Source organism: Amphiprion ocellaris, chromosome 18, assembly GCF_022539595.1.
Source record: "Amphiprion ocellaris isolate individual 3 ecotype Okinawa chromosome 18, ASM2253959v1, whole genome shotgun sequence".
In the NCBI taxonomy this organism is placed as follows: Eukaryota; Metazoa; Chordata; class Actinopteri; family Pomacentridae; genus Amphiprion; species Amphiprion ocellaris.
The window spans coordinates 26,507,450-26,533,681 of NC_072783.1; the positions used below are offsets into that span (position 1 = coordinate 26,507,450).

Sequence of the window (26,232 nt, forward strand, 5' to 3'; positions counted from 1 at the left end):
TGCCATCACATCTTTTATGGGAATCGACTAAAGCATTGGGCTTCAAGCGTGATATTTCACACAGGTAAGAAACAGTGTTCTGTGGGGGACAATAACTTCCTTTGATGTGGACTTTGGGTTTCATAATTTTGCATCATTTGCATGCATAGAAAAGCTATCACACACCATAGCAAATGGAAAGCCTAGACAGCACAAAAGAGGCTGTTTATTTTTCACTGTCTCTCTGCCAGGTAAGCCATCATTCGATTATGTAACTGTTCCTGAACAGTCCGCCATCTCTCTCATCTTCCTCTGCTTCGCTCTTCCACCTTGCTACTTTTTTGGAGTCTGAAAGATATATTCAGCACTGCTCTTAACCATTTAGGGACTTACCTTGTGGGTGAAAATGCAGTTTGAGATGCTGCTGAATGTGTATCTGACGTGGCAGCTGCTGTTGTTCAAGGTCATCGGGTTGCTCAGGCCCCTGAGCTTCACCTTGTGTTTCTGTAGCTGGTGCAGAATCATAGATGGGGCTGGTTGAGTCCACTGGGTCGGGCAGGTCCTGAACGTCTGGTCCAGGTCCCACGTCAGGTGTGAAGGAGTCCTCCACGGGGAGGTAGGCCGGCACAGATGGGTCAGCCAGGCCAGGGCTGGGAGTGGGAGCAGGAAATGCAGCAACTAGCGGAGAGCAGAAATGTGGAGGAAAAATCTGATTTAGATTTTAACATTTTCTTTATTGTTTATGTGCTGTTTATGCTATTTATATTTCTAGATTACCTTCTGGCTGCACTTGTCCGTTTATGTAGCCCACATTATCTGCAAGTGACATATAACAGGCAAACATTTAACTAAACACATTAGAGCTACAACATAAAGATGCAGAAATACACATCGTATTTACCATATCTATCGATGGGCATCCCTTCACCTTCAGCTGCAAGTGCTGGAGTCGGCACCTCTCCCTTCACTGTGGAATCAGAGGGAAAAACCGATAAGATAAACAGGAGGAAATGGAGTTTATCTGTGTTGTGAATCCTCTTCCCCTGACGCACCGTACGATTTTCCAGCTGATTCTGGCTCAAGAGGCAGAGGCTCATAACTTAAACCAGTTGTATCTGTGTAAAGCAAACAGAGATAAATGTGCAATTCTTTCTTATTTTCTAATCTGACTGATCAGGTAATTTATGGCAATAATGAGAAAATATCATGTTCTCCACCAGATGTACCTTCAGCTGTGGACTCAAGAGGCTGTGGCTGGTAAGCTCCCTGGTTATCTGTTGACAAATATGACATGATACCATTTAGGAAATGATACAACAGATAAATGAAATGACTGAAAAGCAATAGAAAACACATAAAAGGATGTTCTGTACTATATTTCCCCGAAGATTTTGCTTCACCCCCATAACCAAGAGTCTGTGGCGCATATCCAGCCTCACCACCACCTTAGAAGAGAAAGCACAGGGAGATTAAAACAAATTAACAAATAAATGATTATTTAAAAAAAAAAAAAAAAAAGGTTGTCACCGGTTGCTCCGTCTCACCATATTTTCCTGTTAATTTTCCATTATTTCCAAGCCCAAGTTGCTCAGGCTGGTATGGTGACCCAGCCAGACCTGCGGGAAAATATAAGTAAATAAATGAAATACAATAAAATAACACTGACTTGAGTATGGCGTGATGTCATGTTTCAACCCATATTTTTATTTTCTCAGACATTTTTGAAGACTAATTATCAAAGGCAAAGTCACCATTTAATGAAATACAGTTATTTCCTTTCTTGGGAGTTAGATTATATCAACATAAATCTCATTTTAGTTCAGTAAATACAGCCAGCAATCATGCTTCACTTAGCTTAGCTGAGCATAAAGACCGTAAACTGGAAAGCAATTGGTGCAAGGTAACTTAATTGGCCGACTAGCAACATCTAAGCTAAATAATTATTACATTTTCCATGCAAAAGCTGAGTTACGTGACTCTTTGTGATGCTGTATATGTACAGATGGGTGACAAATTAAAGGAAAAAACAACATGATGTGTTCTAATAAGGTGTTCAGCCACTATGTGCCACCAGAAAATCTGCAGTGAGCTTTAGAATTGATTCTACAAGTCTCCTGAACTCTACTGAAGGGATGAACACCATTCTTCCAAAAGATTTTTCCTCATTTGATCTGTCTAAATATCTCACAAAGCATAACAGAGCCACTGGATTCCCTCACTGTTTGGGGTCAGGTCGAGGTTTTACCTTTAATCTGTTACTTCTCTGTATATTTAAGATAAAATAAAGTAAAATTATGTTTTTCTCAAAATGCTAAACTTTTCACTTAAAGGTTTTTACCATATTGGCCAGCAGATTTTGCTTGAGGGCTCAGTCCAGCTGGTTGAGCTTCATAATGCAGTTGTCCATAACCTACAGAGCAAGAAAAGTAAATAATAATGAGGGGTAAGTGGCTCATGACTGAAAGTGTACAGTAAGAAAATCACATCTACAGACAAGTGAGGTTTTTACGCACCATATTTGCCAGCTGGATTTCCATTGTTGCCAAGACCAAGAAGCTGCCCACCGTTGGGATACCCACCATATCCTGAGCAGAAATGAGTACAGTGTAGTGAGAACACAACCTCATCAGAAGCCTATTTCACAGTCAAGTGTAGATTGTATATTTAATCATTTCATCAAATCGTGGAAAGATAAAACTATTAGTTACAGCAAAACCCTTTGTTGTTACTTCACACTGACCATATTTTCCTGCAGCAGGATGGCTTCCCATGCCAGCACCAAAACCACCTGCAAGTCCATTGAATTAATATTATCTGAAGCAGAGTCTGAGTTATGTTACTTGGCAGTGCAACACACTACTGTCTTCCATGAAAGCTCAAGACAGAAATGGTCTCACCATATTTTCCTGATGATTTGCCATCACCTGCAGGCCCATAGGGGCTACCTCCATAACCTGGAGAGAAATGTGACAAGCAGTGAGGAAGCAGACAAACTACCAGATGCATTAAACACACGCAGATGACACCAAGCCATGCAACAATAACAGACGTACCATACTTTCCTGCACCATTCATTCCCGTACTGGCAGGTTGTCCACCAAACTGCAGCCCTCCAATACCTGAATCAGAGTTTAGAAGAAAGCAAGACAGATAAACTTACTTTTGGTTGTTTAAGATTTGTAAGAGTTCTGTGCATCAAGGATAGTTTGAAATTTTATTTTATGTTATATATTTATTGCTATAAACTCACAAAGCTATAAATGTGACTCCAGTTTTCTTTCCAAGTGACTCACCGTACTTGGCGTTTGATTTCTCTGCACCCATTCCAAGTGTTTGACCTCCAAAAGGCAAACCGCCCATTCCTGTAACATTAGAAGTTTAAAGCTCTCGTGTACATACAGGTGTGTTGTTTCTTTTTCAAGGTGACTTTGTAAAAAGGGTTCTTCAAGCCCCAGGTGGCAGATCTGAGTGTGTTAGGTTATACATACCACCGTACATGCCACCTAGTTTTCCATTCGGACCAAATCCAGCAGACTGAGGCTCAAACTGACTCACTCCTACGCAAGAAATACATGTCTGTGTGTCGTATCTGCTCAGTTTTACACCTTTAATGCTGAAAGTGTGGAATAATCAGGAGTACAGGGAAAGCAAACACAGTGTCAGACTGAAAATCTGTGTCTGAGATGGTATGATGACTGATTGAATGAGTCAGAGAGCTACTTGCACAGAGAGAACATATGAGGTGATCAGTCGCACATTATCAATCAAATTCAAAGTTTTACTCTATGGAAGGATGGAGTTTCCTGCTATTTTACTTTAAATTAATCTGTGGATTATTGTGCTCACTGTTAAAACTGGATCAGATATTTATATGATGATGAGATCTTACCATCGAGTCCAGCAGGAACCACAGGGGCTCCATTGTAAGGAATCTGCCCAGTTCCACCTGCAGAATCAGTATCAATAGATTATCTTTTACTCTTTCAAGATCTGTGACTTCTTGATCTAATTTACTTCACCCTTATCTTGTGTTTATCTTTAATGCAACAGTAGGTAGAAATGTGGAAAAGGAAAGAAAAAGAAATATCAGACTTCAAAAGTACAGCCTTCTTCCTGCAGTTTTTCCCTCTCAGTCCTAAACGCGTCACACAGAAATTCTTTGTTCTCCCTAAAATGCATTCAGCCACCTCATCTTATTCTGGCTGCCAACTTTATTGCTTTTTACATTCTCTTAAGAGAAGCTGCAAACTCCTGGTTTGCTCTCAGACCAGTTGAATTACACAATGCTCAAGGGTTATTATGGAATTTTTAAACACTGACACAAAAAAAGTGTGTTAACTCCAGCTTTAACTGCATTCTCTCCCATCACCCATACCATACCTGACTTGCCCTCTGCAGTGGGCACACCTTGGCCAAGACCTGGAAAAAAAAAGAAATGTTGAAATTTGCTGTAATTCACAGAAAATGAAAACAGATTTTCTGAATTTAATTTCATATAAAGTCCTTACTTGCATAGTCAGGCTGTACACCAGCACCATAGCCATTTCCATACCCTGCAAAAAATCAGAAACTATTTTAGCATAGAGTTTAGACTAGTAGGCTAACTTAATGGCCTCAAACAACAAGTGGAATACAGCAGAAACTAAATTATAGACGCTACAGATCTTGAGAATAGATCTTACTGATTCAGTAAACACTAAGTTCTACCTGATTTAGACTTTCCTGCTTCACTTGGACCCACATATCCTGAGAAAAATGGCAAAAAAAATTCAGTAAAATCTTGTAGGCAGAACACTGAGGATCCAAATTTTAGTGTCAGTTCATGAAGCTATTGCATGTATCTCCAGCTTATAAGTTGAATTAAGATAATATATAAAGATTTTCCTTTAACAGTGCACCTCCATATGAATTTCCATTCCCATATCCAGCTCCAAGATAAGCTCCTTGTCCGTAACCTGAGTGCACACAGATGAATTATCAAAACACTTCAGATCATAGTTTTTACAGTTTATCACGCCGATTGGCTCTCAAATGAGAAAATAAAATCATTTACCAGGTTGTTTAGTCTTCCCTGCATAAGGATACCCAAGCCCTGCAAACAGAGATCCAGTTTAAAAATCAAAGGGAAAACTGCAACCAAGACAAATATCAAAGCACATTCTTCACAGTAACTTTGCATTGACGGTAAATGTTACCTGCTCCATATCCATTGCTGAGTCCAGGGACGGTGTAACCTCCTTCTCTAAAAGCTTCAGACAAACAAATCTTTATTTAGAAATATAAGGGCTTCATCTTGACATGTTTAATATTTAAGAGCATCTATCAAGTTGTAGCAAAAATGAAAAATTTTATGTATATTTATTAAGATGATTAATTAAAATGTTAAGAAAGTTAAGGTCTTAAAGCAGAATATTCTGACACTGTCTGAAGAAACAAGAAAAGAGCATTTCTTTTTGAGAGTACATGCATTTCATACAAAATATGTACATTAGGTTTTTAAATTGGGCTCTTTACCTGGTTTGTTTGCTTTTGCTCCTCCTCCATTTGAATATCCTCCTGCACTGGCACCATATCCTAAACAATGACCCAGTATCAGTGTTACCAAGTATGCAGGAATTCCTACATTTATTTCATTGTTAACCCGGCAGTATGCGTGTCTGTTCATCAGTAAATTGCTCCAGTGTGGGTATTTCATACAGATGAATGTTGAGAATAAAGAACAAATCAGATTTACCATTAGGTTTAGCGCCATATCCATTGTGCGTGCCTGCACCTCCTCCATAACCTCAAAAGAAATGAAAGAATAATGAGTAAATAAAAAGATATGAACAATAATTATTTCTGTATCTATGCAGATTCCACTGTGTTATGCCATGAACTCATTTGTACCTTTTGTATTTGTGCCACTAGATGCTCCAGCGCCGCCATTATAACCTGAAAAAAACAGATTTGTATATTTATCAGCAAACTGTGGGTATTTCATACACATAAATATTGAAAATAAAGAAATAAAACACATTTACCATTAGGTTTAGCCTCATATCCGTTTTGTGCACCAGCCCCTGCTCCAAGCCCTCAAAAGAAATGAAAGAACCATGAATAAATAACAAAATCTAAACATCAAGTATTGTTTTATATCTATGCAAACTTCACCATGTTTTGCCATGAAATGAGTCATCAGTACCTTTTGTATTTGTGCCACTGGATGCTCCAACACCTCCATTATAACCTGAAATAACAACAAAGAACAATGTTACATTCATATCAGTTCTCACAAAAAGACTATGGCATCTACAGTATGGCAATCACTTATGCATCACTAGTATTGCAATATAGCAATTAACTTTGAGCCTACCAGGTCGAGGTATTTTCATCCATTGTCCGTTTGGTATTCCTGATGGTCCACAGTCTAGAACATCAATGTATAAACAACCACAATTCATGCATTCAGAGTACAACAAACACACAGATATAGACATACACATAAGAAGTTGACTTTGTGTTATTGTAATGTTACTCTGATTTTGGTTTTGTAAGTATAAACCAACGTATAGCTATTTATTGTCTGAAGGAAAGAGACAAATGTTTACCAGGTTGGGCTGGCTGGACTCCCTGTCCCTTGAAGACAGAAGCTCCTCCATTCTCTGAAAGGCAGAGATTGAAAGGTTAGGGCCTGGTTGGAAACGATCCATTTAAAGTCTCATGTTTATTACACTTATGGCATCATTAATTCACCATGATATTCTTGAGTCAGTATGTTAAACCTATGATTCAACTCATGCATGGGATGTATCAAGTGGAAACTTGAAGAGATTACAATGAACAAAATGGATCACACGACAAAGAAACACAGTTCACACTTTTTGTCATGGCGAAAATTGACTATTTCTAATGTCATGTAGCTCCCAAAATGTTACCAACCATTTGACATTTTGGGAGATACGCAAATTCACACCTGTAGCTGTATGCTACATCTGTAAATTAGAGGCAGCTTAGCTTAGCATAAAGACCGGAAACAGTGCAGAAACCATCTTTCTAACACATTATATTTCCTTTGTTACTCCACCAAGGAACGCGGTGGAGTTATGTAACAATCGGCATATGGTTGTCCTTCCATCTATTAGCAACATTACTCAAAAACGGAACAACGGATTTGGATGAAATTTTCAGGGAAGGTCAGAAATGACACAAGAACGAACTGATTAGATTTTGGCAGTGATGCGGCTTATAGTCTGGATCCACAGATTTGTTATAGATATCTGTATCAAGATAGCCACACGGCGTCACTGTAACTATGACAACAAGTGAACACTACGTCAGCTGCCTGCTGATGATGACATGATTGTGATCCTACTACAAATCGAACGCTGCGGACTTATCTGTCGGAAATGATACGTGGAACAACTGATTAAATTGTGGGGATGTTTCCGAGTCCCATCAATTCCTGCTGCCCACTACATATTTAGGTCACGCAACTCGGTATCCGTACATCATGTACACATGCAGAACACACGCCTGTGCTTAGCGCAAAGTCATTTTGTTTGTGGGTACATCTATATTAAATGGCCACATTCTATGGTGTTGTGATTTCTGATCATCAATAACTAAAAAACAAATGCAGCATTTCTGACAGTGCCATATGGGGGGGATGAACAGCTTTGATGGAGTACTGTGCTCTCTGAGTGCTTTTCTTGTTTATTCTATATCAAAGAACAAGTCTGCAGGCTGTAGTTTTAAAGGCTATCTGTTAAACCGTCTCAAGGAAAGGGTTGGCATCCAGGACATTGTGATCAAGTAGTTTGCTTCTCATATAACGCCTTCTCTGTTAAAATGGGAATTGTACCTCCTCTGCTGCCCCAATCACTTGTGGAGTACCTCAAGGTTCCATCTAAGGGGCCCATTTTTATCATTGTATGTGTGTATGTCATGCATGTATGGCTTTTTAGTCAACTCGGTTTGTTTAAAACATGCTATATGAACAAATGTGATTTGATGTGGTTTCAGTCTTTATGCTAAGTGAACTTCATCTTGAACAGACAGCTCTGAGAGTGAATCAGTTGTCTCTCCCCAACTCTCCTTAAGGAAACAAATAAGCATATTATAAGGGACACAATGATTATTTCAATACACAATATATGTTGGGTGACACAAAAGACTTAAGACAAACAACAAGTTATTGGTCACTTTTTGACACAACACTGAAGAGAACATGCAACACACAAACAAAAGTATAATTACAAAAAAGAAATAAAAAAACAAATAAACCAAAACCAGTCAAAAATTAATAACTGGACTTCTTGTATTTGAACTTGACACCTTAGTAGGTAAATACTTAGATTATACTTAAAGTACTAAAGTATTAGAGGACAGTTAGACTAAACTCAAGCAATTAGACTAAACTCAAGCAATTTAAACAACTGAAGTCGTGCAGCGTGACGACTCCTGTAAGATCACAACGTCAACAATTCAAAAAAGAGTTAGGACAAACTCAGGATTCAGTCGACATGAAAACATGCAGTCCAGCTCTAGTAAACACCCCCAAATCAAAACTCGTTTACCGGTTGCCCCAGTTTTCCCTGCAGGGAGATTTTTGGCCCCGATCCTCTCGGGTTCTGCCTCCAGCTGACTCTTGATGTTTGCTTCTTCTGGTACAACCTCAGGAACACCCACAGCCAGTGTTTCTTCAGGGGTGATGCTGACTGAGCTTTTAGCTGCCACTGTTTCAGGAACAGCTTTGATTTTCAGTGGTTTGGTGCTTTCAGGGACAACATCTGTGCTGCTGTCTACCCCAAAAACAATGTCTGCCTCTGCAGTTTTTTGCTCAGGCACAGCACTTCCAGTCAGATAACCTAAAGGCCATAAATTTCATGAACATTTATGAAGATCATTTTACTGAACCTTTTCTGAGGACCCAGTCATTTACATTGATAAACACAGTTTACATACATTTGTAGAATTTTAAAAGCCTCTGAGTATTTGTATACAGTCAAACAACAAAATCCAAAATCAATATAGCCTATTATATAACTGTCAAGTACACAAATTAATGCATTGGGAGGGTAATTGAAGTGTTGTATTGGAATCAGACAGGTGTACGTGCAAATGTATAGGCATATGTTTGTACATATATTACTTGCTTTCATGTGTAGTGTCAATTTTGTTCCCTTACAGGTACAATGTTTTGTCCTGAGCATTCAGCTTCATGCAATCTTGTCGTTAGAGGATGAGGTCAAACAACCAAAACTTTGCTGACACTTTTTATACTGCTGTTAAATAATTTAACCATTGATGATACTAACTATGGAGGGTTTTTGGTGCTAAAACAGCAGCAGCATACAATACAATTGCAGCTTGATGATACTTGCCTTGAGGAAGGACTGCTTCTGGCTCTGGTGCAGGTCCAGATGTGGGTCCAGCTGCAGGCTGTGGTTCGCTGACTTCAAGAAATACTGGTGCTGGTTCAGGTATGGCCTCAGGGATTAGCGGTGTCTGTTTGTAGCTTTTTCCTTGTGGCACAGGTGAAGGCAGCTTTTTGTGCTTCTCTTGTGTGACCATAACAAGGATGCCGCTGGTAGGTTCAGGTGCAACCAGCACTGCAGCTTGAGTTAGGGCTTGTTGAGGTGCAACACCCTCTGGACCTGCGCTCGGCTGCTGAGGAGAGAGATCTCCAGCTTTAAGGCCTTTTTGATTGGAGTCGCCTACACCCTTTGTAGCTTGACCCTTTCCGTTTGGCATCATTCCATAACCTGAGAACCAAACGGAGACATGTGAGTGAAAGAATAAATACATTTAATGGAAAACCAAGAACAGCACAAAGAATGGAAAAATACGAACAACTATATGGTAGCATTTACCAGCATTGGCAGCTTTAGCCAGCGGTCCATTAGGGACCCCAGCAGGACCACCAAAACCTGTGAAACACAAAACATTTAGATTTCTAAATCTCATAAACATTGCAAGCATTATAAAGGCATGACCTAAAGTCAATGAGTGAGGGAAAATGATGCCTAAAGTCTATATGTACCCTCTGTTTTATGTGTTTGTTAAAAACATCATTACTCCTCCTTTCCTTAATGCCACTAGTCTAAAAGCACAGCCCGGCTGTTTGGACACCACAGATATTGGTTGTGTTATATAAATTCTGCAGATTTCTTACCATTGCCAAGTGTTTTCACACCTTCACTGGGTGAAACTGCTCCTACTCCTTTGGTATTTTGTTGAGGTTTTGAGCCTGTGCTTGGTCCTCCGTATCCTGCAAACAATGTTAGAAAATGTCACAAAATGATTATAATAAAACAACTACAGGATAAAAATAAATTCACTGTCAAGACAGCCTTGAGGATTTACTTTAGGATCAGTAATTGTAAATTTAGACCAAATACAGGAAACATGTGGTTACACTGTCTCAGATTTTTTCTTTTTTAATTAATTGTTATTTGGGACCCAGAACTAGGTTCTCTAAAATATTTAGGCTGAATCTTGAGGATTTCATTTGTTTTCAGATCTGGGATTTTTGGTAATCTCATATGTACGTTTCATATGTTGTTAAATTTCAACATGAAGACCACATGGAGGCCACTTGTAGCTTTGCACATATAAAGACCATCAGTCCACATCACCATTGTAGCATAGAAAAATAGTAAAAATACATGAATAAATAAATAAGTAAATGGAATCTTGGCTTACCATATTTGCCACACATCAAATTATCGTGATGTTAAAGCCCTCAAAAGTTGATGAGTTGTCTGTCAAAGATTGTATTTTTGAAGGAAAAATGTACATTATATATATATACGCTTAGAGGAAATTTCTGGGACCTCAGTACCAGCCTTTTCAAGGGCCAATAATTCCAAGTCTGGTCTCTGTTGGAACAATTCAAGCACTTGAGTCTGCGGGAAACATGATTATTTCATTTATTTATTTTTTCTTCACCACATTTCATGGCTATGGTAGTTATATTGCTGAAAATATTAATCCCCAAATAAGATGTACATAAATTGCCAGGTGTGAAAACAGTTTCCAAAATAAAAAAAAATAAAAATGCTAAAATATTTGTAGTTGGGTCCCAAATAACAAATAAGTAAACAATGTCTGAAACGGTAGAGAAACTCTGCCTGACCTGTGTGACAGTCTGGCCATTTAACAAACTATATTCACAGCTTATCTTCTTAGAATTAAAAAATAAATGAGCCATTTTATAGCTGAAACTTACCATTAGGTTTATCTCCATATCCACCCAGAGTGGCACCATTTCTAACTCCATTACCTGTGAGAGAATTAAACAAGAAATTACCAAGGCTGGATTGAAAATGTCCAAATATAAACAACATAAAAAGAAATATAATACACACTGCTATATGTATCCCCATTTTATATGTGCAAATATGTATTAACCCTCTGAACTCCAAAACCTGCTGATGGGTTTAAAGGCATGTTTTCAGATGAACTGTTTACACAGAGAGGAGAATCTTTAAGAACTCAATTAATTATTCACTATGGCATGAATTTTCCATCTCACATTAAAATTAAATCACCACTCAAAAAAAATTTATGCACTACTGTATTTCAAATTCCAGCAGAGGGTAACAAAATAGCAACCAACAGGAAACATAAAACACTTTGTTCCTCTTAAAAATCAACTATGCAATCAGTGCTTAGTAATGACACAGCAAATGCACCCATAGAAAGAGAATACGTGTAATGATATGTTTTGTATGTCCCTTTATTTGTCCTCCATATTTAATAGAAAAATATGAGTTAAAATCTATAAAAGTTCATATTTTAACAGGTTCTCACCGTTGGGTTTGGCTCCATATCCTTTGGGAACATTAGGTCCAGCTGCAGCTCCATAACCTTGAGTCAAACACATTATGTTATTATATCATCACATAAATCAGGGACTTTTATAATGTGTATAAAAAATATGACCACTCACCATTGGGTTTAGTTCCATATCCATTTGGAAGAGCTCCATTTCCATAACCTTGAGATCAAAAACACGATTAGAGTAAGCTTCAAATTGGATTTATCCAATTTTGTGACATGTTTACAACTCAAGTTTCACCTGGTTGGGGTCTCATTGCACCTCCTCTGGGACCTCCATATCCTGTAAAACATTCATAAAAACAACATTTGTTATCACAATCACAATTAAATGTTAAAGAAAAAAAGTGACTGTCTTACCGCTGGGTTTGGCACCGTATCCATTTGGAATATTACCAAACCCTAAACAAAATTATATCAGAGTTAGCAACTTCATCTAAAGAATATCCTGGTATTTTTGTCTGTGAGCTTCATAACCACTGCTTCTTAATATGGACAAACAACAAAAGTCCAGAGTCAATCACTGCTTTAAGTACTGTTGAAAAATAATCATAAATATCTCACCTATCTAAGATTCATGTGTAATGGCGAAAAAACTGTGCTAAGATCAAAAATAATTAAATCTACGTAATTGTGACTGCAGTTACCTGGTTTTGCTGGCTTGGATGCTCCACCACTTGGATATCCATAACCTTAACAGTTTCACAAACAGCAAGAATTATATATGAGGTGTAATTATATGAATATATTAATATTACACTCTAAATCTATTCATCATCATCAGAATAAGTGTCTTCCATGTTAACCCACCATTTGGCACAGCTCCATTCCCATTAGGTGCTCTGGCTCCAGCATAACCTTTAGATTTTAAAACACTCATTACACTGACTTGATTATTTTATTCTGACTTGTTTTGTTTTTGTTTTTAATGGTATGTGACATATTTCATTATTTGTGGTATTTACTGTTGGGTTTTGCACCTTGTCCATTGGATGCACCGGCTGCAGCACTGTAGCCTGAAATATTAACATTATCAAATGAGTTCAGGGAATTATGCAAAGCTGGACAGAAGAACATGTTATCTACAAACATAGACATCATCTGTGTAGATTCCCAGACATCGAAGTCATAGTAATCTGAAAAGCTTCAGTAGAAGGAAACTAAACTTTTTCTTGGTTCTTGCTCAGTAAGGCAACCTTTCTATTTTTTTTTTTCCCTGTCAATTATCCATTTTAGCCCTCATGTCATCCCGCGGGTCAAGATTGACTCGTTCTAAAGTTTGAAAATGTGGAGAAAAAAATATATTTTCACAGTGAAACTTCTGATGTCCACATTTTCAACATTTTTGGGAAATCTCTGAACATTTTTTGGTAGCAAAAAGAAATGTTAAAAATGTTTACGAACATTCACAAAAAAATCAACCAAAATCCAGCAAATTTCGCTGGATTTTGATAGATTTTTTTTGTGTTGTCTTTATGTTCCTAAAGAAAATATTTGAAGTTTTACTGATATATGTTTAATCACTTTAGATATTTTTAGGATTTTAATGGAAGATTTTTGCTCATTTTTTGAAAATATTTACAAGAATTTTCTTGCCAAATTTGGGGCATTTTTTTTTTAAATAAAACTTTTACGGGAAACTTTTGAGGAATTATTGGAGTTTTCTTCCTGAAGATTCTGCAAATTTTCAGAAATTTGGGGAATTTTTTTGCTGAATTTTTGGAATATTTTCAGACAAGGAAACGATATTTTTTGGTGCCCGTAAATGAGGACAGCAGGAGGGTTAATCACAGTTTTCACCTACTTGTGTGCAAATAATCCACCAAAACAATTCCCCTGTCTCCTTTTTAGGAGACACCATTCCTGCATCCTGGGCTTAGCTCCACACAATATGGTTGTTACTGGTTTAAAAATACAAAAAAGTCAGAGCACTTCTTTTTTTTCTATAGCAGAATGATAATGAGATGCAACCATTCTGTGCTTCAGAAGGATCTCTCTATGCAAAAATAGGGAAACTCAAACAGCCATATCCGAACCAAGGAGGGGTCAGTGCCAATTATGCAGTCTTGCTATCCATCCTCAGGAAGTTTCATCACCTTTGACATCTTGATCCCTCCCTCACCTGGCAGTTTTACAACCAATTACACGTCAGTTTTTGTGAATCTTGAGTCAATAATGAACCACTAGTTATGTTATGGGGGCGAAAACATCAGTCAGTTAGAAATGATGAAGCCTCTTAAATGAGAGGTGAAATGTAAGAAGAAAAGTCCAGTTGCCTTCTACTGAAGCTCTAGAAAATGAAAAACAGACAAACATGATTTTCACATGACAGTAGGCGTCATTCTACCTGGTTTAGGTCCCTTCATGCCCCCATTTCCAAAACGAGGTCCCAGACCCAAACCAGTGCTGCCATAGGCGCCATTGTAGCCTATCAACACAGTTCACCAACATATTAACAAGCAGCATTTATGTATTTTTATTCATGGGGTTCAGTAAGTAACTCACCCCCTCTGGGCTGAGCTCCATAGCCATTAAAACCATTACCGCCATATGCTGGAAGAACAAATACAGACATTGTTACTGGTGTATTAAGTGGTAGCATCAGTACTGTGTCATGGCCTCCACTCACCTTTCCCCTGGTTACTGGCAAGCTGAGGTACTCCTAGACCTCTGGGTGCTCCCATCCCCATAGCTGGACCTAAAGTCAAAGAGGTACAGGTAGATAAATGTATCAAAGTGAGAGCTGTGACAACAATTTATGAACTATAACAAGCTAACAGAAGATGAGCAACAAGGTAACGGAAGATGAGTTACCTGCACCAAAAGGTGGTCGACCGTATCCCTTCATGGGTTTACCTCCAGCCTGGCCTGTTACATACAGAGCCAAGCATAAGATACAAAACAAACACACAAAAAACTTTCCTTTCTAAAATGAACTCTTTAGATCTCTTACCATTTGGTCTTACTCCGTTGCCATTGGATGGACCAGCTGCAGCTCCTTGACCTAAACAATGATCATTATAATCAACAATGTGATAGAGTTGACAGTTTTTTTTTAAATGTTGTGCAATAAGGTTCATCATTTTGCAAACATTACCATTGCTTTTACCCCCATTTCTATTAGGTAAACCAGACCCAGCACCATAACCTGGCAAATGAATGAGAAGATTTTCATTCATCCACATACAGTACAGTGTACTGCATGTACTGTCACAAGCAGCTCAACTATTCCAAATGAGTTTTATAAACCAGTTTGACTCCAGATTGACTGTTTTAGTAGCACCCAAATAATTGTTAACAACCACACATATCTGAAAAATGCTTTAAATATTAGCAAACCATTGCCTTTTGTTCCATATCCATTGGATGGACCAGCTGCACCTCCTTGACCTAAAAAATGAATATTATATTCAACAATGGAGCACAGTTTACGGTCATTTTTCAATTTTCTGCCTTAAAATTGTTGTTTTTTGCCATAATGTGGCAAACTAATTTCATTCATCTACAAACAACACATACTACAATGGGTAAATGAGCTCAACTCTTCCTAATTTTTTATTTTTGACTCTAGATTAATTGCTTTAGTAGCATTCAAAAAATAAACAGAAAAATGCTTTAAATATTAGCATACCGTTGCCTTTTGTTCCATATCCACTGGATGGACCAGTTGCAGCTCCTTGACCTAAACAATGATCATTATAATCACATTGTGAGACAGTTGACATTATATTTCAATGTTGTGCAATAAGGTTCATCACTTTGCAAACATTACCATTGGTTTTAGCCCCATTCCCATTAGGTACACCAGATCCAGCACCATAACCTGGCAGATAGATGAGAGGATTTCCATTCATCTACAAACACCACATGCTACTAATAGGCAAATGAATGCAACTCTTCCAAAAGAGTTTTATAAACCAGTTTGACTCCAGATCGATTACTTTAGTAGTGCCCAAATAAGAAACAGACATGCCTAAAAAATGCTTTAAATATTAGCATACCGTTGCCTTTTGTTCCATATCCATTGGATGGACCAGCTGCAGCTCCTTGACCTAAACAATGATCACCATATTCAACAGTTTATGGTCATTTTGTGCATTTTCTGCCTTAAAGTTCTTGTTTGTTTTTTTTATTTTTTGCCATAACATGGCAAGCAGATTTCATTCATCTACAAACACCACACACTACAATAGGTAATTGAGTGCAACTCTTCCTGACTTGTTTTTTGAACACCAGTTTGACTCCTGATTGATTGTTTTAGCAGCACTCAAAAAAAAAACAGACATATCTGAAAAATGCTTTAAATATTAGCATACCGTTGCCTTTTGTTCCATATCCATTGGATGGACGAGCTGCAGCTCCTTGACCTAAACAATGACCATTATATTCAACAATGTGATGCTGTTTACGGTCATTTTAAAGCTTCTGCCATAAAGTATACTTTTTGCAAACATTACCATGGGTTTTAGCCACATTCCCATTAGGTACACCAAATCCAGCACCATAACCTGGCAGATAGATGAGAGGATTTTCATTCATCTACAAATAGTACAGTAGGCACAGGAGCCTAACTCTTTTGAAATATTTTTTCCTTAATTATGACGCATTTGAAAACTTTATTATGCTGTTGTCACCCTAATTGTTGATTGATTGTCCAAATTTTTAAAAGTGCTTTAAGAACTAGCATACCATTACCTTTTGTTCCAAATCCATTTTGTGCAGCAGCTGCAGCACCATAACCTACAAATAAATACAGCATTTTCTCAAATGATCATTACTCTTTTAGCTCCAATATTCTCAACACTTAAACAGTTTGACCAGTTTAATTATACATAAACTATATTTCCGGGAAACATGGCGGAAATCCAAAATGGCTTACGTAGCATAGAAATCATGACATCTTAAAATTTCTTTTTTTTTTTTTTTTTTAAATTTAACACATACTCATCATGGATTTTAATACAAACAACTGCACTAGTTGAGTTCCTAATATTTTGCTCCACTCATGTATGTTAATAGTGGTAGATGAAATATTAGAAGCTCTTTCAAAGATAATGTAGTCCATTGTCAACAAAAAATTAAACTTGCAGAAACTTGGGAAAAGTAGAGTTAATGGAAGAGTGCTTGGTGAGTGTATGTGTTTCAAAGTTAAACCTAAAACGTATCCAATGTCCAAGATCACATTGAAAATACCTACCGTTGCCTTTAGTTGGTTGTCCACCATATCCTCCAGCTTGAGCACCATAACCTGCAACAAGAATAAGATTTAAATTGGACCATGTTGTAGTTCAGTGTCTGTGAGTTTCTCCTAATAAAAAAACATGTATCGGAAAACCTTTAATTTGTTGTCCATTGCTGGGGCCGGCTTTAAGTCCATATCCTGCAACAGAAATCAAAGAATGATTATATTGCAGCCATCAGTAATTAAGTGTCATTACAATTAGTTTGATTTGTAAATGTGGAAAGATGTCTGCACTATACCATTAGAATTAGCTCCATTTCCGTTGGGTAAAACAGCTGGATTCCCTCCTAGAATAAAAACAACAATAAGCAGAGACTGAAGGTGGAACGCAGTGATTCTGATATGCATTTGATTAGTGAGCAAAGATGTGCTTCAGTACAGTCAGATAAAAATCTAATGTGAGAACAACAACAGTTCATCAGCACAACTCAGTGCTTCTGGGTTTTCTTTGTCTTTCTGTGGTGGCAAAGGTGTGTTTTAGATGACTGAACTCTTTACACACTCATTAACCAATCATTAAAGAAGAACAGACAAATAATAAACTTCTCAAACCACTTTTTCAACATGTTCTACTTTACTCTTCTTCATGTGTACTGATTACTAAATTCCAAACACTCGCTCTTTGCCAAATTAGGCTTCTCAATCTTTTTGGCTCCATCTGAAGGTGTGCATTTATTTTTAAACAAGAAAATTATGATCTTCTTTTCAAATGTTGCAGTGATTTTAGATTTTTGGGGTGACCATTTGATGCCTTTGATTACTCATGAAACTTCTAATAGGAATCCAACTCACAAACAAACTGAAACATATGAAACCAAACTCAAAGTGTCGCTTTTGCTGCCATCTGTTGGTTGAAATCTTTATCTTTAGCTCCAAAAACGACAGTAAAAGACAACAACACACCTTTGGGCTTGGTCACAAAGGTGCACATCTTTTGAGAGTTAATTTGAGGCACAGATTTCAGTTGCTTCAAGCTAATAGGGATCCACACAGGAAGACCTACCCTGTGGTTTGACACCTTGTCCATTCATTTGACCAGCAGCTGCTCCATAACCTTAAAATGCACAATTTCAAAACATGATGAAAACATTCAACATGCTAAATTCAACTTACTGAAACAGCTTTTACAACATAAACACAGGTACACAGTGACCTTACCTTTTGTCCCAACTCCTTTGTTCATACCACCATAACCTGAAATTGATTTATTATGAATTGAGACAAACCCGGCATGTAATGAGATTTAGATAAATTTGTCATAACAGTGATGTGGAAACAGATTTACCGTTAGAGTTTGCTCCATTTGCAGCTGCTGGTCGATAACCTACCATTAGAAAAATTACATTCTGAAATCATTTCAACCCGACATTTATTTAACAATATTATGTTGACACTGTGTCATCACTGACCGACTCCTTTCGTTGGATATCCAGCAAATCCATTCTGAGGCCCCATTGCCCGACCCACACCTAAAAAAGACAAAGAAGAAACCCTGTATTTCAAATTATTGAACAGGTAAGTTCATTTGTTGAGAAATCTGCTCTTATTTTTCCTTTTGATGGCATTGGTCCCACACCTCCACCATTCTGGGGTTTGTTTCCTGGAAATAAAAAGTTAGATGTGAACAAAAGCTGAGGCCCATATGGAACAAATAGAGAAATGTAATGATTATTTGTTTATGGGCAGAAAGAGTGCAGAGTGTGATGGATTCACCATTAGGCTGTGGTCCTTGTCCATTGGGGACTCCAGCTGCACCACCATAACCTCAAACACAACACATTCAGGGTGAAACCTTTATCAGGTTACTACTAAAAACTGACTCAAGAAAATAAACTCTGCATCTACACTGTAGCCTTTGAGGAAAACCCTTTTTCATGGTCAGAAACAACAGGTATAACGTTTAAAAAATACTTGCCTTAGCCTTTGTCATTATTTTTGTTAATAAGAATATGAAAAATAAGAAAACAGATGAAAAGTAGCTGCTACTTCACCACAGGTGTTAAGTTTGTTCCTCTTTTTTTTGAATTCCTGATCAATCTCCCCATGTATGTATCACTAATAGTGTAATTTTAAGTATCATCCATGATGGTGAAGAAACAGAAAAACAGAAATGCAAAGCCTCCAAGAGGCTAACAAAAAACTAGAAAAGACAAATGAAGACCTCCAGGAGCAAACTAATGAAACCGAGACAAGGAACCAAGACTTCCAAGAGGCTGCCAAAGAAATGGAGGTAAAGTACAAACACCTTCAGGAGAAGACTGATAACATGGAGGCTATCAATACTGAACTCCAGGAGCAGAAGGACAAAGGGGATTCCAGCAAGAATGTATTGGAAAAGAAGTATAGTAATCTGCTGGAGGAGAAAAGACGATAGAAGGAGAGAGAAAAATCCTGGAGCAGGAAAATCAGGAACTTCAGCAACTTCTGATTCAAAAGACTAAGAAAAGAGGAATCTTTGGTTTGTTCCAGAAGAAGACAGAGGAGGAGAAAATGCAAAAGAAAGAAAATGAAGAAACTGAAAGAAAAAATTTAACTATTTGTGAAATTGTTTGAACGACTGTTTCCCAAAACATTTGTATTTTTGGACATTCCCAAACACGGTGAATCAGAGTTCCTTTTCCTTCTAAGCACTTAACGCAGGTATCTGGAATGTCAGGGGACCATTGGTTCAATTTCATTGGTGTTATATAGGTTCTCATTACCCACTTATGCTGTAATAACTTCATTCTGGTATTAATAGTTTGTTTCTGGCCTCTCATACATGCTGCCTCCCATTCAGAGTTTGATATGTTCTCTTGTATATCTGATTGCCATGCTTCCAGCCTATCAGTGGCGGACTCTTTATCATTACACTTCAAGGCCTCGTAAAACAAAGAAACCTGCTTCTGTCCTTTCAAATTTGAAATAATGACATTTTCAATATGGGATAGTGGTGGTTCAGTCATTACATTTTTATGTTTTGAGGAAATAAAATGTTTCAGCTGTAAATATTTGAAGAAATGTCTTTTAGGAATATCGTACACCTTCAAATGTAAGGAGGCTGTCCTTAATATAAAGATCTTCTATTTTCCGCACACCTTTACTTGTCCAGATTTTAAAGCCACCATCTGCCCTTCCTGCACTGAATTGCATATTACCCCATATCGGGGTAAAGCGGGAAATAGATGGAGTGTCTCCAATATGCTCGTGCACTTTACACCAATTATCAATGGAGTTTTTCAGGAAAGGGTTCTTGGTCATTGTTTTCAGGTTCTTTGGGTCGGCTGAGTGTAAATACATCTTTAATGGAAGGTTTAAAGTAGAATATTGCTCTATATCTACCCACGCTAGGAGTTTTTTTTATGGAAAAGTAGAACATTATTGCACGCATTTGAGCTGCCCAGTAATACCATAACAGATTTGGAAATTGTAGCCCTCCCCTCTCATATGGCAGGTAAAGTAGTCTCAGTCTTAATCAAGGTTTTTTATTGTTCCATATGAATTTACTTAGAATACTTTTGAGTTTATCAAAAAATATTTGTGGTACGGGGAGAGGTAGGGATTGAAAAAGATGTAAGAATTTTGGCAATATGTTCATTTTGATTATGTTTATACGGCCAATCATTGCAACAGGCATGGTCATCCATTTGCTTAAGCTTTTCTCAACCTCATCCACAAGTGGGTCATAATTTAGTGGTATAATCTTACTTATCTTGGGAGTAATTTTGACATCGAGGTAGGTAAATCCAATTTAGGGCTGGATCCGAATATTCGGTCCCGACGGTGGTATCCGGATATTGATTTTGAGATCCGAATATTCGCCGCCGCCGCGGTACCCGTTCTTGCACGTAGTAACCTCTTCATAGAACTAATTAACAAAGGAAAGTGTCCACATCTACAGTATTTCAAAGCTACCCAGATGTATAAAACAGAGATGACAGACAGACAGGGCAACAGGTGATCACCTCTAACAAGTACTTACATATATTAACTATGTCCATCAGTCTGTCAACGTCCATTAATCATGTTAACTGTAAAATGTGAACAGTTCTTACCACTGCTTTAATTAGCTTACTCTATCAAGCCCCCGATAAAGGTCCTCCGCTTCTTTAGGCGTTGAAAAAAGACGTTTTGTCCCATTGTGGAGGACCCTCTTTCGGCATGGGTTGAACTGAAACCCGCGGAATATTCCTTTATCGGTGAATTTCTTCCTGATGGTGTTGAAGGTGCTGCGCTGTCTCACTGTTTCAGGTGAGAGATCCTGGACGAGGAAAAGTTTGCTTCCTTCATGTGCGACATCACGCTGCTTAGCGGAGCGGAAAACAAACTCCCGGTCTTGAAGCTGTAGGAACCGCATCAGAACCGCTCTGCCCTGGTCTGGTCTCGGTGGAGTTAGGGTGCGATGAGCTCTCTCTAGGATGAAGGATATACCAATGTCCAGCTCCAGCCACCTCGGTAGCATGGACTCCGCCAGCGGCCGGTCTTCTTCTGCCCCCTCGCGGAGACCAAACAGCTGCAGGTTCTTCAGTCGGCTGCGGTTCTCCAGGTCCTCAGCCTTCGTTTCCAGGTAGGCGAGTCGTTTCAACGCGCTTCTCAGTTCCGTTGCGGTCTTTTCCAGTTGTTCCTCAGTTGACATTATCCGGTTTTCGGCCTCTTCCACCCTTGTAGTGTTAGAAGCAACATTCTTTTTCACTTCTGATATTTTGTTTTCTAAAGCTGCAACAGAGTTGGCCGAGTTGTCGTCAATAGAGCCCAGTTTAGAGGCAAATCCTCCAAACTCTGAGCGGAGTAGCTTTAGCTCAGTTAGCGCCGCCGCTATGTCCGCCATGTTGCTAGCAGCCTCCTCGTCTTGTTGGGCTTGTGGAGAGTTAGTTCTCTGTTTTTTGTGGGCCGCGTTTGCGGGTGAAAATATCACAGTCTTTAACTGTAGTCGTTTTGGACATGGTCCACGGAAGATTCGTATGACTAAGTTTGGGTTTAAAGGATATTTGGTGCAGGGTGGTACGGCGGATTGGCACCGAGCAGCCACCTCCTTCCGCGGCTCCATAGCGCCCCCCCATGTTCTTTCCTTGTTATTAGACTATGTTTTCCCCGGGTGTTCCGGTTTCCTCCCACAATACAAAAATCACAAACATTAGGCTAATTGTATCTCTAATTTGGCCCCAAATTGAAAAAAAGAAAAAAGATAAATAATTCAAATAAATCAAATCAAATAAACCAAAGTAAATATATATCTGCATGTATGTACTTCTCTGAATCATCTACGACTGCACCACATTCTGACTGCTGGATGTTGCTTTAGTTGTATGAACACTTGTGGTTCTGATTTTAACAGGACTAAAAGGTTCTGCAGGTAGCTTGAAACTTTATTGATCCTTTGCAGGAAATTATGTTGTTATGTGTTATGTGTAAAAATGTAAAACAAAAATAGTAATGTAAATATATGCAGTGTGCAAAAATGTGAAAAACAACTATGTAATGTAAAAATATACTGTGTGCAAAACATAGTGTGTAAAAATGTGGAAAAAAATATAGTGCCAAAATATAAAAATAAAAAAAGTTAATGTAAAAATATATAGTATGCAAAATACAGTGTGTGCGTGAGTGAGTGTGTGTGTGCCTTTGTGTGCGTGTGTGTGTGTGTGTGTGTGTGTGCGCGTGTGTGTGTGTGTGTGTGTGTGTGTGTGTGTGTGCGTGCGTGTGTGTGTGTAGCTGTTCATCTCATCTACCTGAAGCTTAGTGTGTGTAATGCTGGGAACAGAGGGAAGATCAGTGTGGACTCTAATGTAGTTTGGAAAAGTGGATCTTGAGAAACATAAGGAGATATATCAATTAAAGCTGCAAGCAGCGTCGGTCGAGTCCTTGCGTCCTTGTGGCTTGGCTGTCCCACGCATGTCCACCAGCCGGCGCTGCAACTGTGAGTGTATGTCGGCCTATGGATGTGATTGTGGCCGTACTCTGATCACACATGTAAAGTTTGAGGCATTTTGGAGCATGTACAGGCTAGTTATGCAGCACTTCCTGTTTCACGGCAATACATCTAAAATGGCCGTTATCCTCTGGTTGCCATGGCCACACCCTCAGACTTTTGTAGAGGATTTTAATAACTTTTGATCACCCATGCCTGGTGTACATCCTGGCCAAATTTGAGCTCTCTCGGGGTTACCCTGTTTGAGTTTATAGCTTTTGAAAATGTCCAAAAATGAGACAAAATCATCCAAAATATGTATCATATTTCAAAATGGCCGCATTCTGTGGTTCGCCATTTCCACGCCCTCAGACTTTTGTGGAGCATGTTAAGAAATTTTGATCACTCGTCCCTGGTGTGCATCCTCGCCAAATTTCAGCTCTCTCGGGTTACGCTGTTGGAGTTTATAGCTTTTAAAAAACATCCAAAAATGACCCAAAATCATCGAAAAAATGACACATAATTCAAAATGGCCGACTTCCTGTTGTGTTTTGGGTATTGGTGCAAGAGGCTTTTTTGTGCACCCTGACAAGTTACAGCTACGGATTTCGTAGCTGTAGGTGAAATGCAGTCTGGCGGCTGAATTTTCATAATATTTCAGGGGGCGCTGTTGAGCCATTTTGGCACACACGTGTGCCATTCCCCTAAAATATCCAATTTTTTTGCCGCTGGCATCAAAAATGCGTTTTGTCCGTCCAACGTAGAAAGTATGATCATAAACCCAAGGGTTTCAATAGGTATCCCTAATAATAGTCTGGAAACCTGCAATCCTGTGAGACTGTAAAAGACTGTAGTCAAATTGTGTTTGTTGAGAGGACAATGTGAATTTTGGGAGAGCAGGGGCAGTTCTTTTTAAAACATTATCACAGACTTATATTTTATTAGTAGCACTTTTGATTTCATCCACGTGTTCTGTGAACATGTTGAGGTGCTCATCAAGATCAGCAGCATGCACGTGTCTGGTTCAAGAAAACGGCTCCTTTGAAACTATTTAATTTTGCTGATATCCACTAGTTTGCCACACATTTGGCTCTTCTAATGTGGGAGTATCGGTTGCTTTAGTTATTATTCTATTCACATATTCAATTTGGGGTATAGACTGCCTCCATTTATTTATATATTAGGATCCAAATGAAAATGAAACTGTGTAGGAGCCTTGGTATCAAAAACATGAAAAAAAGTTTAACTCAGCTCCATAAAAGTTAAATTAGAATCAGACTTTATCAGTGGTAGGTTGTTGGTCTGACTAACATTTTTCTGGAAGATTCTCCAGAAGTCAATAGACTGACTGTGTAAAAGCAGTAAAACTATTCTCTTCCCCTCTCACGGAGGGATGTTAAATTTAGACGGCTGCTGCCACTGATGCCAAGCTGCCTTTGATTTCTCAAACTGAGGCCTCGGGTAAAGAGACAACTGGATATATGGCTGCTTCGCATCATCACAAGAATACCTGCTAAAGGCCGACCGCATGTAAGAGCTCTACTGCTCGTGTCGCTGAGATTTCAGTTTAACATGATTGTCTGAAATTTGACAAGCAAACCCGACCATCCGAAAGACATTTGTCTCATTTCTCCTGCATGTCGTCCACTCTGAGGAGGCTTCACTGTTTGACTGCACACAAGTGGCAGCTGCAGTTTGGAAGGATTAGATGAGTGAAACCAGCAAGATGCACAATACAAAAATACAGTGCATGTTTGAGTGATTTTTGTTTAAATCATTCAGCTGTGTCCTAAACTCAGCTAAAGATAGTTAACATCCCTTACAGGAGCAGAAGGTGTATTTTTATACAGATATCAATTATTGTAAATCCAGAATCCTTCTTCAAACTTTTAAAGAAAAGTGAGACAAAATGCTACACTTTGCCCATGCAAAAACCAAATGATTGAAAGAAGGATCTAATACAGGTCTGGTACAGATAAAGGCAGACTGCAGATGTTATCCACGGTTCAACTTTTGACTAAAACAATTGATGTGAATCCTGCAATTTGCCAGTTACTTATATGTTACTACCTGCAATGGCAGAGTGTATTTTTTTGGAGTAAATCATTTAATTAAAATCATGTCAGGGATAAATATTCAGATTATCTGGTTTATTTTGTAACAGAATCCTCTTTTGGGATACTGAGAAAGATTTAAATCAAGTGCAGCAAAGGCTTATGCACTTTGAAATATGATGTTTGTGTTAAAAAAATAATAACAAAATTGATCTTAATGAATTTGACAACTTGTTACCATAGGTGTAAACAAAACTTTTTAAATTGGCAAATAAAAAATGAAGTCGTTCCATTGTTCAGTATACAGAAGAGGGGAATTCAAATCATGACCTGAAGGTGAAGAAAAAACTGGTTCTCACACCACTTTCATTAAGTTACCCCAAGTTGAATTTAGTTTTAAATCAATAAAAAAACTGAGTTAAAATTACATACCATGCTAAGTTTATGCTATTACTAACATTGATATGTCAACACAGCCCACCAAAATAATGTCTGCAACTTAAACGATTAATATAAATCAGTAAATAAGATTTGTTTTGGGGTTTTTTTCTCTTAAATATTTGCGCCTATGTACTCTGAATTTGCATTGCATTTAAATCATTTAAAGAGCATAAAGACTTAAACTGACACACAGATACAGAGAACTGCATCATCGCCATCTTCAGCTATTCATCATGTCATGCCTTAAGTGTTTAATAACTTTAACTGACTCCACAGAACACGCATGAAACACATTTCCCTCTAAAACAGTAAACTATACAGCTGGAAATGTAAGTCTGACTAGATGGTGCTACGTTTATCCAGCTAGCATGCACATTTCTTGCATTTACTCCAACAAGGTATGCCCTTTACTTGAGGCGGTTACTGTTTCTTGAACTGGAAATGTCGATTCATGGCCTCAGTCATGACAGCAGTTAACATATTTAGCCCGCCTTGAAAGTAAATCCCAGATAAATGAATGTAAATCTAATGTAAAACATCAAAATGTGTTATTTTAAATGGGACCTCCACCTCTGCTCCTCCGACACTCACCCCCTGTATGCGCCGCCTGAACCAGCCAGAGGATCAGTGCACCCTGAAGCAGCAGCCGTCCGACCATCCTGGACCTGAGAGAGACCGCTTTAGACCCAGCAGCAGAATGAGGAGGTGAAGCAGATGTTCTGGAGTGGGCAGCTCACCCAGATGACCAGGGTCTAATGTACACTCTGGTCTCAGCGACCCCTCCTCTGCTCATCTCCAGATCCTCC

At 38.4% G+C, this 26,232-nt stretch overlaps 1 protein-coding gene across 5 annotated transcripts in view; it reads right to left on the reverse strand.

The window, feature by feature from the left end:
* Positions 1-26,232, reverse strand: part of cmn (calymmin) — a 28,032-nt gene extending 1,800 nt beyond the window's left edge. Inside the window, exons 1-59 of one of the 5 annotated variants that reach the window (XM_055004592.1) lie at positions 26,018-26,232; positions 18,454-18,513; positions 18,330-18,368; positions 18,203-18,238; positions 18,048-18,098; positions 17,284-17,331; positions 17,138-17,182; positions 17,000-17,050; positions 16,498-16,542; positions 16,260-16,310; positions 16,119-16,169; positions 15,804-15,854; positions 15,575-15,625; positions 15,434-15,484; positions 15,142-15,192; positions 14,756-14,806; positions 14,617-14,670; positions 14,432-14,500; positions 14,308-14,355; positions 14,150-14,230; positions 12,783-12,818; positions 12,613-12,660; positions 12,450-12,494; positions 12,163-12,204; positions 12,044-12,085; positions 11,915-11,962; positions 11,776-11,832; positions 11,192-11,245; positions 10,136-10,231; positions 9,834-9,890; positions 9,345-9,725; positions 6,570-6,623; positions 6,335-6,388; positions 6,164-6,208; positions 6,003-6,053; positions 5,869-5,913; positions 5,714-5,764; positions 5,494-5,553; positions 5,175-5,228; positions 5,033-5,071; positions 4,878-4,934; positions 4,687-4,725; positions 4,488-4,532; positions 4,360-4,398; positions 3,869-3,925; positions 3,468-3,536; positions 3,273-3,341; positions 3,033-3,098; positions 2,877-2,933; positions 2,720-2,767; positions 2,493-2,564; positions 2,318-2,389; positions 1,524-1,595; positions 1,353-1,424; positions 1,206-1,253; positions 1,032-1,094; positions 881-946; positions 757-795; positions 373-657 (exon numbers count right to left, since the gene is read on the reverse strand). In XM_055004592.1, coding sequence (XP_054860567.1) covers positions 373-657; positions 757-795; positions 881-946; positions 1,032-1,094; positions 1,206-1,253; positions 1,353-1,424; positions 1,524-1,595; positions 2,318-2,389; positions 2,493-2,564; positions 2,720-2,767; positions 2,877-2,933; positions 3,033-3,098; positions 3,273-3,341; positions 3,468-3,536; positions 3,869-3,925; positions 4,360-4,398; positions 4,488-4,532; positions 4,687-4,725; positions 4,878-4,934; positions 5,033-5,071; positions 5,175-5,228; positions 5,494-5,553; positions 5,714-5,764; positions 5,869-5,913; positions 6,003-6,053; positions 6,164-6,208; positions 6,335-6,388; positions 6,570-6,623; positions 9,345-9,725; positions 9,834-9,890; positions 10,136-10,231; positions 11,192-11,245; positions 11,776-11,832; positions 11,915-11,962; positions 12,044-12,085; positions 12,163-12,204; positions 12,450-12,494; positions 12,613-12,660; positions 12,783-12,818; positions 14,150-14,230; positions 14,308-14,355; positions 14,432-14,500; positions 14,617-14,670; positions 14,756-14,806; positions 15,142-15,192; positions 15,434-15,484; positions 15,575-15,625; positions 15,804-15,854; positions 16,119-16,169; positions 16,260-16,310; positions 16,498-16,542; positions 17,000-17,050; positions 17,138-17,182; positions 17,284-17,331; positions 18,048-18,098; positions 18,203-18,238; positions 18,330-18,368; positions 18,454-18,513; positions 26,018-26,084 — 3,745 coding nt within the window. In that variant the 5' untranslated portion in view covers positions 26,085-26,232. Of the gene's footprint in view, positions 1-372; positions 658-756; positions 796-880; positions 947-1,031; positions 1,095-1,205; positions 1,254-1,352; positions 1,425-1,523; positions 1,596-2,317; positions 2,390-2,492; positions 2,565-2,719; positions 2,768-2,876; positions 2,934-3,032; positions 3,099-3,272; positions 3,342-3,467; positions 3,537-3,868; positions 3,926-4,359; positions 4,399-4,487; positions 4,533-4,686; positions 4,726-4,877; positions 4,935-5,032; positions 5,072-5,174; positions 5,229-5,493; positions 5,554-5,713; positions 5,765-5,868; positions 5,914-6,002; positions 6,054-6,163; positions 6,209-6,334; positions 6,389-6,569; positions 6,624-9,344; positions 9,726-9,833; positions 9,891-10,135; positions 10,232-11,191; positions 11,246-11,775; positions 11,833-11,914; positions 11,963-12,043; positions 12,086-12,162; positions 12,205-12,449; positions 12,495-12,612; positions 12,661-12,767; positions 12,819-14,149; positions 14,231-14,307; positions 14,356-14,431; positions 14,501-14,616; positions 14,671-14,755; positions 14,807-15,141; positions 15,193-15,433; positions 15,485-15,574; positions 15,626-15,803; positions 15,855-16,118; positions 16,170-16,259; positions 16,311-16,497; positions 16,543-16,999; positions 17,051-17,137; positions 17,183-17,283; positions 17,332-18,047; positions 18,099-18,202; positions 18,239-18,329; positions 18,369-18,453; positions 18,514-26,017 lie in introns of all 5 variants that reach the window. The other 4 variants (XM_055004591.1, XM_055004590.1, XM_055004593.1 and 1 more) reach the window with 4 other exon arrangements.